At 42.2% G+C, this 16,879-nt stretch overlaps 1 protein-coding gene across 1 annotated transcript in view; it reads right to left on the bottom strand.

Annotated features, from left to right (window-relative positions):
- Nucleotides 1–2,931: 2,931 nt before the first annotated feature.
- Nucleotides 2,932–16,879, bottom strand: part of PITPNC1 (phosphatidylinositol transfer protein cytoplasmic 1) — a 186,515-nt gene continuing 172,567 nt past the window's right edge. Inside the window, exon 9 of the mRNA XM_089540927.1 lies at nucleotides 2,932–9,762. Within this exon, the coding sequence (XP_089397053.1) occupies nucleotides 9,503–9,762 (260 nt within the window). The 3' untranslated portion in view covers nucleotides 2,932–9,502. The remainder of the gene's footprint in view (nucleotides 9,763–16,879) is intronic.

Raw genomic sequence — 16,879 nt, 5'->3', positions numbered from 1 at the left:
GCTGCCTCTTCAGTTTCACTCAAAGTTTGACACCCAAGATGGCTGCTTCACTCTTCCTCGCAGTGGGGCTGCCTCTACATATTTCTGAATTGATATATTTAGGACTACAGAATTTAGAATTTTCTTTGGTGATGGTATCCATTATGTATATTCCCATGTATAATAATGAGGCCACCGCTCTTCAAACAGTCATATGGATGGTTGATCATGCCAAAGAGGTTTCATTTAAATGTAGATGAGTTGTATTGCATCTGATAAAAGACTTCAGAAATGATGTGCCCACATGCTTTTCTGATATTTCAGAAATATTTTCAAATTAAAAATCTTGCTGCTTTATCATATAAAACAGTTTCATTAAAATGTATTATTTGCTATTTGCAAGGGTGCATAACATTTCCTTTGGTAGAAACCAGGCAATTTTAATACAAAATATAAAACATTTATGACCTGTATTTTTAAATTGTTCTGTGCTTTCAAGTCATTTCCAACTTATGGCAACTCCAAGGTGAACCTATCATGAGGTTTTCTTGGCAAGTTTCTTCAGAGAGGGTTTGCCATTGCCATGTGGCGAGCCCAAGGTCACCCAGCAGGTTTCCATGGCCAAACAAGGATAGGAACCCTGGTCGCCACAGTCATAGTCCAGTGCTCAAACCACTACATGACACTAGCTCTCACAGAATATGAATTTCTCTTTCCAATTGATATGAGTAGTTGTGGCTGAATCTTGTTCTCTAACCCTGTTTTGCCAGTTGCTGCTACTGATGCAAGACTTTTTAGTGGCACCTAAAATTAGGGCTGCCTCAGGTATGGCCATCTTGCTATAAGAACAGCACTGACATTTGCAACAAGGTAGGCAGGCCACACACAGATAGTGTATGCGTTATTTGGACTTATCTATATTCTGTTGCTTCCTGGAAAACTGCAGCACACTGGAAAATGGAAATTGCTAATGCGCTTAGCAAAACAGGTTCAAGTACTCTCATTGTCTGGCATGCAAACTTTGTTAGTTTGTCTATATGAACATTTTTGAACCTCTTCTTGTTTCAGTGCAAAAGCAAAAGGTAATGGTAGCACTGTGCAATTATACTATGTTGCAGGTCCAATTGTCTCATCATAGCATTTTCTTCTGTCAGGGTTTTGGTCATATATCTGTATTTTAATATTTTGCTTTATTGACTGAAATGCACTGAGATCTTAAACAGTTTCACAGATGAACACTGTTGTACAGTACTCTTCAGAGCACTTACTTTGACACATTAGCCACATCTAAGTTAGACTACTGAAATGTGCTCTTTGTGGTACTGTCCTTGAAGATTGTCTGGAATCTTGAAGGGGTGAAGAATGTTGTGCTGTGGTGTTGTCTGGAACCTGTTATTCATCGTGCTTTTGTGTGTGTGTATTTGGCTCCTGATTTGTTTCTGAGCCTAGTTCAAAGTTCCAGTTAACACCTTTGAAGCCTTAATTAGTTTGGGTCCAGGATATCTGAAGGACTGCTTACTTCTACACAATTCTGCACATGCATCCAAATCTTCAGAGGCAGATCTGTTTGACATCTCACTACCTTCAGAGGTTAGACTGGTGAGTATGAAGCACAGCCCTCTTGGAAATGAAGACTCTGGAGTTCCCCCAGGAGCTCTCTCTGGCCTCTTCAGTTTTTACTTTGCAACGACTCCTTTTTTCTTTTGGGTCTTTTATGATGAACAGTTTTCTGTGGTTGCATTAATGCTGACTCCTGCTATTCTATATTCATTGTCTGACAGCTTTAAAATATTATTTTGATTTAGAATTTTAGAATGATTTGTGAACCACTGTTTAAAAGCAGAATAGAATTCTGAATACTTCTTCTAACAGCTGTAGTTTAAATGATGACAGTAAAGTATCATCTCCATTTAGGCACTTTTATGATGAACTACTTCAGAATGTATAAATAATATATTTTATATTTAAGACAAACTATGAGTAGAAACTGTGTAAATGATGGGCCAAAGTAAATAATTTCCTCTGAAAAATATCAAAGGTTAGAGCACATGTTTTGCATGCAGAAGATTCCCAGTTCAATCCATGACATCTCCAGTTTAAAAAGGATCAAATAACATGGAAAAGTCCTTCTGCCTGGGACGCTGAAGAGATGTCTCCGAGCTGAGAAGCAAACAGTGCTCAGATAGATTAAATGATCTGTTTCAGTATAAGTCAGTTTCGTAAGATCAATAGTTTTAAACTGTTAAAACAGTCTCACCTGTCTGAATTTTTTGCAAGGGACCAGATGGAATGCAGCTAATGGAAAAGAATCCCACGCAAGATCTTTGACCGTGAGTCAACCTTCAAAAACAGCAGAAATTAGCTTCTGTCTCCATCCATTCCCAAAGGACTCGCTCTGTCTAAGGCCTGGAAATCCAGAAGGCTTCATACAGTAATATTTATTACTCTCTCTCTCTCTCTCTTTGTGTGTGTGTGTGTATTACTGTATGAAGCCTTCTGGATTTCCAGGCCTTAGACAGAGCGCCCACGTAGTGTTTTCTTAACTCTCTGGCTGCTAGTGGTTTGCAACAAGAGTGGTGTACTTACTCGAGTGATAATTTTCAACTAAACCAGTGGTAGGAATTGCACAGCCCTCCAGCTGTTGCTGAAGTCTGACTTCTAGCATTCTCCCATTGGCCTGACGGCCTAGGACTGCTAGGAGTTACAGTCCAATAACATCTGGAAGGTCACTTTATTCTCAACCCTGTCTAAATCCTATAGTGACAACATAGACATAGTTGAGTGGCATCCAAGTATTAGTGAAAATTAGTAAAATTCTTCACTGGATGCTTTTTAACGCTTGGTACTGTTCTCACTTATTTCAGATTTCCACACAGTTCTGAAGAAAAGAAATCTTAAACATAGATACCTTATTGCATGAGTTTGTAGAAAAAAACAGACAGACTTGGAAAGAAGATAGCTTGGTAGTTTATTTACAACAGTATGTAAGAAAATGCAGCTTTTAAAAACAATAAATAATCGGAAAAAAGCAGCAGTTATGGTGAATATGGTAACGATGAAACTTGGACTCTTCTACGTAGCCTCACATTGTTTAATTCTTGGTCCTTCTTTTCATGGAACTAGGTCATCTAATTAACACAATACTAACCCTACCAGCAAAACACACTAGTCACAACATTCAAAGTCACAAGGATTGCCCCCTCCACACACACAAAAAATGAAACAATAACTAATTTCTACAGGTAACATTCAGAAATCAAAGACAGCTGTAATTCAAAGACCATGCTGTCCACATAGGGTGGGAAAACAGTCAAGAGTAGCTTAGCTCCAAGCCTTTATGAAACAGAAGACATTTAAATTACATTGGAATAATAGCAGTTGTTGAGTTTTCGCTAACAAAAAATTCTTGTATCCTCCCTATTGCATTTACAGCCTAAAGTGAAGTGCATAAATTGGATGTACTTTAAGTGGCAGGATGTTTTAAACCCTTGGTATAGCAAATGGCAGCAGCCAGGATCCTAAATGTTCAGAGTGAAATTCTGCTTACCTAGTGAGGACTTCTCACTCTTTCCATTTTGCTGCCCCCCATAACAACAACAAAAATGCTTTTTTTGTGGGGAAGGGAACTTCAGAACAATCTGGGATGTGGTGCAAGGTTTGTAGTGGGTGGACAACACCAGTGAAAAACCTCTGCTCATTCGGGAGTACCTCTGAATCTAAGCCAAGGTGTTCCTACAGCTTTCTACTATTCAAACGCAAACTACAGAGCAGTTGTTTTCTATTCTAACTAAGAAAACTGGAAAATGAAACAACATTGTCTACTAAAAGGGGTCTGAACTAAGAAACTGAAGGTGCACTTTCCAGAGCCATTCTCTTCTGGAGCACCACTGAACCCTTGGGGCTGTTTTGTAATAAATTGTTTGAGCATCATAGCCTGAAGGATGAGGAAGTTATTTATTTCTGTAGAGTTAGTCAGATATGCAAGCATAAAGTCAGTTGTATGAATGGGCAAGGATTATGTTTAGTCATGTGTGAAAAACAGCAGGATTTAACTGTCTCTTGCCTTGTAATGCAAAAAACACAACTGGTACATGTACAGTGGGGTTTCTTGTAGCAAATAAGGCATGTTGATATTATGGTCTTTAAAACTCTGTGGGCTGAATGAACATTTCTGAATACACATACCTGCATCTTGAGAGATGCTACGTCTCCTTTTACCCACAAGTGACAGGGCAAATGCAGCAGATGCAGACATGCCAATATTTGCTGTGGTAACTGTTAAACCACCTTTACTGAGACTCTCATAGTACGGTTCTGAACAGGATTTTCTTACTTACTTATTTCCAAAAAACACTGCAGAAATAATCCACTTTGAGACTGCTTTAGCTGCTCTGGCTCAATGCTAGGGAATCCTGGGAGCTGTAGTTTTGAGAAACATTTAGCCTTCTCTGTCGGAGAGCTCTGGAGCCACAAGAAACTACAATTCCCAGGATTACCTAGCACTGAGCCAGGACAGTTAAAGTGGTCTCAAACTGGATTATTTCGGCAGTGTGTTTTGGACCTTATTTTGCCTGAATGTGATGTCAAAACTGGGACTAACAACTTTTTAAAGATTCTGGGATTCTGTCTTGTGGGTGGGAAAGATTAATTTAGGCTGCATCCGCACTGGAGATATAATCCAGTTTGATTCTGTTTTAATTGCCTCGGCTCGATGTTACAGAATTCTGAAATTTGTAGTTTTGTGAGACAGCCTTTTCTGTCCTTGGTTTCCGCTCCACTAAATGCAACTGAGGAAATAGACTGTGGTCTCCCAAAATTCATGCTGCCAACTTCTTTCTTTCAGTTAGTCTCAAAGGTGCTACAATATCTCTCTACATACATTAGCCTTCTCTGTTGGAGAGCTCTCGTGCCACAACAAACTACAAATTCCAGGATACCACAGCATTTAGCCGTGGCAGCTGAAGTGATGTCAAACGGGATTATTTCTGCAGTGCAGATACAGCTCTAGTAACAAGGGTATATTAGCTTTAGAACATCCTGATTTTTGTTCTGTAGAAGTACTTCAGCACATATAACTGGCCAGTCAGGAAAAGAGACGCCAGCACCAGTACTCGGTTTTCTTTTTCTGCACCACAGTTTGAAGAGAGTACCATGTTCCAGAAAACAAACAATATAAACATCCATATGCTTGCCCTCTTTCTCACAAGCACACCTAAAAAACAGAGGTTTTGTATAAATTGTTTCAGATAAATCAGCAGTAAAACACAACACAACATTTTTTTGTATAAAAGGTATAACAGTGCAACAAAAACACGCTAGAAATTTAGTTTTTCCTTTTTGTTGGCAATTTTTTAAAAAAGCATGAAAGAAAGAAAAGAAAATGAGAAATCATTAAATAATTGATATTATCAAACCCACTGAAGGAAAGCAGGTTGACAGTATGAGGGCTGAAACAATGCAGTCCATGAAAAACATAGGACATATCATTTTGCTTCTTCTCCACAAAGAGAATATATTTATTTTTGTTAGCTCCTATCAGAGAACAGGAGGCAGATATGGATTGTGCTAGCCATCGATTAGACATGCAATGGGATATGAAGCACCAATTTTGATAGCACATCTAGCTGAACAAATGCTTACAGTTAATACAGTTTGTAGAGGAGGTATTATAGAAAAGTCCATTTTCTTTTTTAATCTCATAATATTATCTTTGTTTCAGGTCTGCACTAGGCCACCTTTTAACTAGCATTCTAAGATACGTTATTCATTTACACAAAGCCTCATCTTATTCCCAAGTCAAAGTGACACAATAATATGGGAGGAAATGAAACAGTTAAAGTAAACCAATGTAATATAGCTTTTGAATGCCTTGTTCTATTGATTTGTGCAAAATGTTCTAAAGGAGATACAAGGAAAGCAACACTTAAATCTTTTATGCTACAAAAATTATCACAGTTAAGTGGATAGAAGTACATATGCCAACTACAGCCATGTGCTAATTCATGATAGAGTTCTTTGCAAAAAAATAAATTGTGATAATTTTTAAAAGGTATATTACAACCACAGAAAACATGAGGGAGTTTTCAAAAAAAAAAAGACATGAATAATACCAGAGAGAAGGTTTGAAGCTAAGTGCTAGATATATCAAGTACTGGATTAGAACTACTGGGATTTTTAATGTTTGAACCCCACACAGTACATTTTATTTTTCCACCCTTCTACAACTAAAACTATCCCTCTAAACATTCATCTTAGTACTACTGTTTAAACAGGACACCACTTACAAGAAAGTTGGTGTATATTTCAAGTCAGCTACGCTTTTTCACACACAGGAGCTGCTACTATGCGTGCTAGAAATTTATCCACTTATTTCCCATTATTCACCCTGAGGTTTGCATTTTCATTTCTGCATGCCTCTAACACTACAAGGGTCTAATTTTTAGTACATGTTTCTGACACATTCACCACACATCAAGGTCTGATATTGCTTGGACAGGGCTAATAAAATGGTTGAGGACTCAACCGTTTGGAATCAGTTCTGTCTCCAGAATTGTACAGGAGTAGAATGTCAGGAAAGGAAAGGACTTTCATTCATGAGAATCGAGGGCGAAGCTACTAACAGGCCAGTCAGATCTTTCCTTATGGCAGGTTGTGTTTGTATATATGTGTCAAGTCACCTGTTGATTTATGGCGATCCCATGAATTTCATGAGGCTGATTTAGCAAGGAATACTCAGAAGTGGTTTGCCAGTTCATTCCTCCGAAATATAGCCTATAGCGCCTGGTATTCATTGGTGGTCTAATCCTGTTTAGCTTCCAAGATCAGATGGGGGGTGGGGAGGATCTGGAACCTTTGGGGTATTTAGGCCTATTACCATTGACAAATGAAGAGTAAGCTCTTAAATTCTCTTTTCCTGTTGGAAATAGTACTTAACAAGAAGGAAGCAGCCCAGTAAATGGGCAGATGGTGTTTCTTCTGGAAGAAGCTTTATATGAGTTTCATTTTTCTTTTATGCCCAATAAAACAAAGTGTGCGAATCGGGACTTATTTGTCAATTTGCTAATTAGAAGCCAAATTACATGAGGTTTCCTGCTCCCCAATTTAATTCATGAAACTGCAATCACACTCACTTTTGGCTCTTGCTGAAATTGGGCCTCTCATCAGGTTAAACGTTTTTCCAGTATTGGTGGAAGTAGTATCGCTTGGGTGTTAAAACTTTTACTCATCAGTTCAATGTGTTTTTTGGGGGAAGTCAGTCTGAAGGATTTGGGGCAGTTTTGGTACTTTCAAATTATTATATTTTAACAAAAAAATAGAGTAGCATATTAGTAGCACTTGGCGCTTCTGAGCAATGAATGACCAATCATTTATTTTAAAAAAACCATTATTAATGCTAATGTGTTAGCTTTTGTAATAATATTTCTAAGTTCTGAACTGGGAAATACATTTAAAACAATCTGTTGTTGTCATCTAGTCGTGAGGAAGACCACTGCCACATTGCTTGAGGATACTCGCCTACAACGTTGTTCAGCTGTCTCAAGGCTCATAAAACAAACCACAGGCGCGTTACAGGCCGCCCCTTTGGGGCGTCCTGTATCCGACCCTTTCCCTGCTGTATCAGCGCCTCAGCTGCCACAACGGCAGCCTCCGAGGCCCCAATCTGCTGCTTTCCAGGCTGCGGGGAAGCTGCAAAAGGCCGCTTCCCCATGGCCTGGAAAGGGGTGTCCTCGGGGCTTTAAGCCCCGAGGACACCCGATGGTGGAGGGGAGGAGGAGAAAGGGGCTGCTCGGCCCCTTTTTCCTCTGCGTCGCTGGCGCAGCCATGTAAAGGCTGCGCCCAGCGACACAAACCCCTGAAGGAGCTCCATTTCGGAGCTCCTTCTCACGCCGCGGAAAGGGCGCTCCAGGCGCCCTCGCACGGCGCAACGACATCACAACTGCGCCGCCTCATTTGGAGGCGGCGTGGTGGTGACGTCGTCATGGCGGTCCCTGTGTAGAACGGGCACTGCCATTTTGTACGTGCTGAGCATGTACTTTTAGGTGCATCTGTAACGCGCCACAGTGTGGTCATGCAGACCATGGACTATATGCTACCCTAACTTCTTGGCTGACAGTTAATTTTGTCCTTTGAAGTGGAAGGGGAAATTGGTCCATCATGTCCCCAGTGCCGCCTCAGAGGAGATGTCCTGCAAGCCTTTTCGGCTTCTCTCATCCTAACCTTTTTCCCTACCATCAATTTATGGCAAAGGTAGGGGACATAATGACACAAGAGGGCTTAGGGTGTCTATAAATGGAATATCCATGCTATAAATGAGAGAAGGAAGCAAGAGGGAAAGTTGAATATAATAACAAAATGCCTTGGGTAGTGAAGGTACCCCAAAAGTCACATTTCCCCTCACAACAAATTAACATGGCTGTTCTTGTAAAAAGCTTCAGATTAACTGCTCAGCATTCTTCTGTATCATTATCAGAATCAACAAAGGATGGGCTACTTCTCAGGTTTGAGTTGCACAACGGCAGCAACTGTGGCAGAGGAGGATCGCTAACACACCTTCATTTACCACAGTGCCATGGGAAACCACCACTGGTGGAAGGTTGCTCACTCCTGTTTTGTAGTCTCCATTAGCTTGGTGCTTGTTTGGAATCTTGCTGAAAAACGAATGAATGACATGAAACAGGGTTTGGCATGGACTTTCAGCAGGTTTTAATCGGAATTATAAGGCCTTGAATTAGTCATTCACTGAATTGTGAATTAATATGGAGGCTATTTCATTGTCTGTCATCCAATATTTCTCCCTGCAACAAGACTCTCAAATACCAACACAGAAAAGCTATACAACAGCACACAATAAAAATTTTGTGCAAGATACAAATAGTTCAAGGGTCTCAAAATAGGTAAAATGACTTACAACCAGAGTTGGAGCACATTGGTTCTTTAATTTTGAAAGCTTGAAGTGTGCATTAGCTATATCCCAAATCCTGAGTTGTATTCAGTAGAAGAGGAATCTGAATAATTACTGTTGGTATTCAAGTTTTTATCAGTGAATATCAGTTCAAAGGTTTACTTTAAGGTGCTCTTGGCCTGAGAGGATTTAATGAGATATAATGGCTTTGAATGAGAAACGTTGTCTTTTTAAGCTGTCCCTAAATAAGGACCTCATTCTCTCAAGTTGTCTTTGCAATCTTGATTAAATTCCTATAACATCTCCAGTAATAAATACTGTTGCTCTACATATGAGAATCTCTTTTGTTTTCTGCATTGCTACAAAGAGATTGTTTTTGCAAGCTATTTCATTTTGTGTTGATAGCAACATCTGTCATATGGCTTAGAGCTTTAGTTTGGGCATCAGAGCACATGAACTATGTTATGGCATGCATTTAGCTAACTAGTCAAAGGGACAAGCGGGGGCGGAGGGGGAGGCATATTTCCAGATCAGTAAAATTTCTTTTAAAAAAACAACTACCATGAACTTTGCAAATGCTGTTATGTTGGTCATGGCATCTTGTAGGAAAACATGCTGGGTTTAGAAAGCTTCTTTGTCTGGATCTGGCAGTGTGAGAGTCTCTGGGGCAGATTTTTTCCGTGGCCGGTCTTTGGATACTGCTAGGAATTCGGGTGCATCTGTGGATAGAGGTGTAGATGGAGCACTAGAAGGTGCGCTGCGGATTGAAGAAGGGAGGGAGATGTCAGAGATTGATATCGCAGGAGGGAAGATCCCAATTTTCTTGTTGGTAGCTTCCTGAGTTGCTCGTTCAAACTCTCGAACTTCATCCATAGTCATGTCTTCAAGGAGAAAACAAAGACAGATGAATTAATGTTAGAAGCAACACATAAGTTTCTTCCAATCACATAAGATGCTGTTTCTCCTCCCAGTGTGAATAATTGTCTATTAGAACTCCAAAGGTAAGCAGTATTTTCAGAACAAGCTACTGACTTTTCAAAATTATACAGTGCAGAACAAGCAAACCTTTAATTACTTCTTTGCTTCCCTTAGTAAGCCCTAGTGGAGTGATGCTGACGTTTTTTGCTTCCCCAGATAGAGGCTGGAGACAGGCCCTTCTAACCAGTTTACCAAGCAACTGATGTGAACGCTATTACATATATGTTATGATCAAACTGAAGACTAATATGTACTCCAATAGAAATGGTTAGAACTGGAATGTCAGATAATTGAAAACTTGCATATTATTCAAAAACAATCACTGAACCATTCTTTTAATTTGCATGCACACTGCACTGACTGAATTCCTTCCAAATAACTCATCTTTTGAGACAAGAGAATGTACCATACCTTTTCTAATTAAGTATTGACTAAATAAAGCCAAGCTACTTGTGGTTTCAAAAGGGCAGGCATTATTATTACATTATTGTTTGATCTGGATCTGGGCTATACTACTTCAGAATGCAAGTAACTGAATTATATTTAACACTATCTAAAAAAAATCACTTCACATTAAAACAAGGAAACAAATAAACAAAATCCTTCAAATGTAATCCTCTCCCAGATAAACTACTTTTATGTGTATAGGTTTCTTCCCCCCCCCCCCCATATAGGAGGATTCTATCATGTGAGCTGCCCACCAGCCTAGAGATATGACACATTACAGTTACCAACTATATGTGTGTCTCTGTGTAAAATAAATACAAAAGAAATAGTAACAATACTAAGATTCAAAAGCATATGCTCTCAAGTGATATTTAAATGACTTTCTCTGTAAAAGTTCACCATAAAGTATTGCAGTGGGAAAGACTGTATCTCCCTAGATGTAGCTGGACTCCAGCTCCATCATCCCTCCATCACTGGCCATGATGAGCTGAGGATCATGGGAACTGAAGTAATCAGACCCTACCTATGAACCCTAACTAGCATGGGGGGATGATAGATCTGGAGGCCAACAATATCCAGAGAGGCACAGGTTTCCCACGCCCTAAGCTATGATCTGTAGCATGTTCATAGAGTATATCAGCCACCATCAGAAATAAGCTGAGATGATTATGAATTAAACAGCATTTTGGATCTCCCCATTCTTTATGTCAGTGCTTAACACTCAAATTAACATAAGTATAGAGGTCTAACGAAACCCAAACCTCATTTGGTCTAGCTGTTTAATATTGCAAAGAGCCCGGTGACAAAAGACTCACTAAAAATTTAAATAATTGGTAGCTGAAAAAATTATCCTCATGTTGTTGTTCTTTGATATACCAACAACAGTAATGAACTTATTAGAATTCAGCTGGCTGATATTGCAGACCTGAAGAAACTGCAATGCTTAATAATCACAGTCTAAGTGCAACTAGGCCAAGTAATTTCCTCATTTTAACAATGAGGGGCTCTGGGTTTTCATTCAGAAATGTGGGGGAGAAATCAGTTAGACAACACTCCACAGTTCCACCAGAGGGCAGAGTTACTTTACTATAACAAGGTCTATTCCTTTTTCCCTCCCCAGAAAATTCCAAAGCTTAATTCTTCTTGCCTATTTCTTTCAATCAGTTCTATGAAAGATGGGTTCAGAAGAAGGTCATTAGAAATTTGCACATCTCATCTCAAATCCAGGTTGGAGTTTTTGAATGCCAACAGAAGATTTGTTTTCCCAAGTAAACAAACAAACAAACAACCCAGGTCCCCCCCCCCCCCCATTTTTAGCTCTCCGTCATTGACTGGGGACTCACATAAAGGAAACTAAGCAAATTTCAAATAATGTACTGATATATAGTAGTTGCTGAAAAGAAATAGCACAGAAGTTGTTAAGGGCCTCTTGACCATATAGTCTAATGCAGGGGTAGGCAACCTTTTTGTGCCGGGGGCCAGGTTGCTGTCCCTCAGACAATTGGGGGGCCAAAGCCAAAAAATAAATAGTTAAATAATTTTAAAAAAATTTAAATAAATAAAAAATAATTCCTGCAGGCCCGCCGTGGCCGCTGGAGCCTTCCAGGAGCGCTCCGGCGACCGCAACGGGCCTCCTACAAGCCTGCTGTGGCCGCTGGAGCCCTGCTGGAGGGCTCCGGCGACTGCAATGGGCCTCCTACAACCCTGCTGTGGCCGCTGGAGCCCTGCTGGAGGGCTCCGGCGACTGCAACGGGCCTCCTACAGGCCCGCCGCGGCCGCTGGAGCCTTCCAGGAGCGCTCCGGCGACCGCAACGGGCCTCCTACAAGCCTGCTGTGGCCGCCGGAGCCCTGCTGGAGGGCTCCGGTGACTGCAACGGGCCTCCTACAGGCCCACCGCGGCCGCTGGAGCCTTCCAGGAGCGCTCCGGCGACCGCAACGGGCCTCCTACAAGCCTGCTGTGGCCGCTGGAGCCCTGCTGGAGGGCTCCGGCGACTGCAACGGGCCTCCTACAGGCCCGCCGCGGCCGCTGGAGCCTTCCAGGAGTGCTCCGGCGACCGCAATGGGCCTCCTATAGGCCTGCCGCTGTGTTCTAAAATGGCGGCAAAGTCTCTCACAACCTTTCCCGTCCTGCCCCATGACTGGAAAGGTCATGCAAGACTTCAGTCGCCATTTTATAACACAAAATGGCGCCTGGAGCAGCGCGGAAGCTGCGGTGGGGGTGGCAATCGGCGGCAGGACCGGGCTGGGGCCAGTCCCAAGGCCTTGCCAGGCCGGATCTGGCCCGTGGGCCATAGGCTGCCAACCCCTGGTCTAATGGCCTCTCAAAAGTTCTGTTTGAAGAATACTAGAAAAGACAGGAATAGGGCAATGACCGTAGCAGTGACCATATGGGTTCTGGAGTGATTTTGCAATCACTTTGGCCAAACTAACATCAAAATGCACAGGCCAAGTGGATGGGAAGGTTCCAATGGTGGCATTAAAGTAACCTCTCACTTCTCTAGAATAGTCATTTAGGCCTAATTCCCACTTAACTGTTAAACCGGGTTCCTAACCGAATCTATGATTTGGTTCGGCCCCGAACGTGGTTCCCACTATCTTTGCACCAGAACACTGCTGGTGCTGGAGGGGCCGCGGAAAGGCCTAGGTGGAGAGGATAGGGCACACAGCGGAGAGGCCTGGGGGATGGCGGAGGCAGGCCAGGGTGGAAAGATGGAGGAGGTAGGCCGGGAAGAAGGCTGGGGACAAAGGGAGGCATAGCTGGCATGGAGAGGCTGGGGGAAAGCTGCTGCCAGTGGAAACCAGGGCAGATTCGAATCCAATTCGAATCCACCTGGTGCCTACTTGGGCTGAATCAACTGATTTCTAAATAAATTGACTCAGTCCAAAAACACCTCATTTTACCAGCATTTTTTTGACACGGGTATAAATGGGTAAAAATGATTAAAACCATGCCCCCCCCCCTTTCCAAATTGCTTCAGCGATTCAAATTAAGTGGGAACCATGGTGGTTTAAATCATTTGGAATCACGATCTGTTTTAAACCATAGTTAGGATTGCCATAACCTGGCTGCAACCGGGTTTTTCCCGGTTTTGGCGGCACCTGCCCGCTCCCGGCACAGGTGCCGTCAAAAACCGGGAAAAGCCCGGTTGCAGCGGGGTTGCTAGGCAACCCTCGGGGCCTCGCTGCCCTCCTCCTCCTCCACCGCGCATGGCTGCGTGGAGGAAAAGGAGGGCAGCGAGGCCTGGGGCGGAGGAGGCTGCAGGGAGGCGGCGCCTCTTGGGCGCAGCCGCGCCAACCTCCCCGCCTCCCTGCAGCCTCCTCGCCTCCTTCCTGGTCCCTGCGGGGGCCAGGAACGAGGCGAGGCCCCGGTGATTCCCGTGGCCTGCTCGCCTCCTTCCTGGTCTCCGCGGGGGCCAAGAAAGAGGCGAAGCCCCGGCCATCGCCGGCAGCCTCCTCGCCTCCTTCCTGGTCCCTGCGGGGGCCAGGAACGAGGCGAGGCCCCGGTGATCGCCGGCGGCCTGCTCGCCTCCTTCCTGGTCTCCGCGGGGGCCAAGAAAGAGGCGAAGCCCCGGCCATCGCCGGCAGCCTCCTCGCCTCCTTCCTGGTCCCTGCGGGGGCCAGGAACGAGGCGAGGCCCCGGTGATCACCGGCGGCCTGCTCACCTCCTTCCTGGTCTCCGCGGGGGCCAGGAACGGGGCGAGGCCCCGGCGATGGCCGGCGGTCTCCTCGCCTCCTTCCTGGTCCCTGTGGGGGCCAGGACCGAGGCGAGGCCCTGATCCTGGCCTCCGATCACGGCGAGGCCCGAGGCCCAGGTGGGGAAGGAAAGCCTCCTTAAGTAGAGGCTTTCCCTCGCTGCTTGGCTTCCGCTCTCCGCCGTGATCGCGAGGGAAAATGTAGGACAAATTTTTCAAATGTAGGACACATTTTGTGTGTCCTACATTTGAAAATTTTGTCCTACATTTTTCCCGGTTTGGAGGTCCGGCACTATGGCAACCCTAACCATAGTGGGAATTAGGCCTTAAATATTTTGATCCTTTCCAATATTGTATGATCTCACAGAATTAGGTGCAGCAGTATAATTATTATTATTATCATTATTATTTATACCCTGCTCTTCAGCCAAGGCTATCAGTACAATCTAGAAATAAAAACTTAGAAGTAAAAAATTAAAAGTAAAGCTGGATAGCTATATTGTGTTCCAAGTGAAAAAGATTAATCCTTCTCATATATATATATATATATATACACGCACACATACACATACATACATACACACCCACTGGTTTTAGCCAATGAAAGAGGAGGCATTTACTTCTGATTATCAAATAAATGTTCTCCTCATGTACAATAATTGCAACAACTCTGTTCTCTTTCATCTGCTTTTGGATTAATGCAACCTAAATGTTATTAGAGCCTTCAAGTTGCCAGCACACTGCATCAGACAGACAGGTAGCCTGCATGGATCTCTTGTGCGCTGAAATGCCCAGTAATTTAACTGGAGAGCAACTGTCTTGCACATAAAAGAATGTGCAGTCTGTTCCTGGAGAAAAATGCTGGGTCACAATGTACATTGCCTTATTGTGATCTAACAGACCATATATTTTGATAGAAAGGACTGTACTAGCACAAATTTTGTAGAATCCTGTGCCAACTGGCATGGTAAACTGGGATGGAAAATTGCACCTGATGCACCACATTTAACTCTAGTCTCACTATTTTCCTGTGGGAGATAGATCAGTGTCTTTAAAGTTCTATACAGATATACGCCCCACCCGCAAAGAACCCAACCCAACTGACCAGGAATTGTAACACACCATTCTCTTGTAGGTGCTGATTTAATTTTGAAGTTGGACTACAAGGGAGAGATGTGATCATCACAATTAAGTTTGTCATGTCTGCCATTTGAAAAGTGCAGCAGCTATGCTAATCCAACCAAATATTTGTTCCTTGCATTATTTTATAAAACAAAACAAAACCCATAGACACTGTCCAGTGTTTTTTAAAATGAAAAACTGCTGGGACAAGGAGAAGGAAGTGGTTTTCTGACATCCCAGGGAATCAACCAGTCAGTACTGTGCACATCTGGCTCCAAAGAGGAAGACTTGATTTTTCCAGAGTTTGAACTTTTCACTGGAATAATTGTTATCCACAAACTGACTTAAACCTGATTCTTTTTGTCCTTTCTTTGCTCTGGGAAAGAGTGGCAGTAGTTTTCAAGACACTACATACACTTCCTTTGGCATGGCTGTCTATTTCATCCACAGGAGATGAATGTTCGTTGCAAACTTTAATGTTCGTTTTTTCATGCATATTTTTCTCATATTCTCGAACATCCTCCATAGTCATATCTGAAAAAAGTTCAAGATGATGGGGGTTTCTATTAATTCAATCTATATTTTAATAAAAAGGAAAAGGCTTGAGGGAAAATATCTTTCTAGCAAAAGCCAAAAAGCAGGAAGCTTTATGGGGAATCACTTATTAAGACAATTTTAAGTTAGACCAGCCAAGGAAGGTATAAGAAGGTTAGGTTGGAGGAAATGATTGTATAGGAATGCTTGGAAGCTGGGATATTTTTGTGATGTGAGCTAGGCAAGAAGGTGCAGGGTGCAGGCTTTGCTAGAGGCAAACATCTTCTAAAATGCTTTTAGAAGATTTCCTGGAAAAAAATAGGAAGGATTAAGGAGCATTTCAAAAATTTACCTACCTTATCAGGAACTGTTTAACAAGAGTTTACAGTATTACATTTAATGACATATTATGCATTCTACCAACAATATATCTTTATTATTTTAACAGTGCAAAGTTCAGATTTTAGAGATTAGGCAAGTCAGACAGCGTACAGGGTTACTGTGGAATATAGTAAATAACAGTTTAATTCAATTCATGATTTAATTGTTTTTTTTTAAAATAAAAGGCCAGATGAATATGGATGTATCTTCAGGTTGCCTTCTGGAGCTCCAGTAATGCCACATGCATCCAGCTCCAATGCATCATGTGGGGTGTGTGTACTATATACACTTTCAGCATGTTCCACAATCTGCAGAAACATGTACACACAGGCAGTTTCACAAAGCAGGAGTTACCTATTCTTTTTTACAGACAAAAAGGTCCTTACATTACCATATATTCCACTAAAGCATGGCTAAGAGTTAGCACAACAGGCTATCACCCCAATAAAGCCATTACAATATTTTCTATCTCCACTGACAAAAAATGTGGATTACCATATATTAATATTACTGTGTGTTTCTCTCCCCAGCACTTGGAATGAAGGAGCATTGCAGCAGTGATCAAAGAAGCTTATAAGCAATGGAAAATGCATGATCAGAAGCACTTTTGCCAAGCAAAATATATGCTCTATATTTTCAACTCTTGAATCAATAGTGAAATATTTTTGTTTTTATAAGAAAGGTTGCTACATTAGAATGCATTCCCACACTTATCTACCTGGAAGTAAGACCTACAGAAAGAATGATTAAACAACTTTAGCATCAAGGATTAGTGTGTATTCAGAGGGATAAAGCACTTGGGTCAACAAAATCCACATTTATGGAGTAAGACAAATCTCGCTGT

This window comes from Sceloporus occidentalis, unplaced genomic scaffold, assembly GCF_023333645.1.
Source record: "Sceloporus occidentalis isolate IW3139 unplaced genomic scaffold, rSceOcc1.0.p SCAF_1, whole genome shotgun sequence".
NCBI classification, from domain to species: Eukaryota; Metazoa; Chordata; class Lepidosauria; order Squamata; family Phrynosomatidae; genus Sceloporus; species Sceloporus occidentalis.
This window is presented reverse-complemented; position numbering and strand designations above follow the sequence as displayed.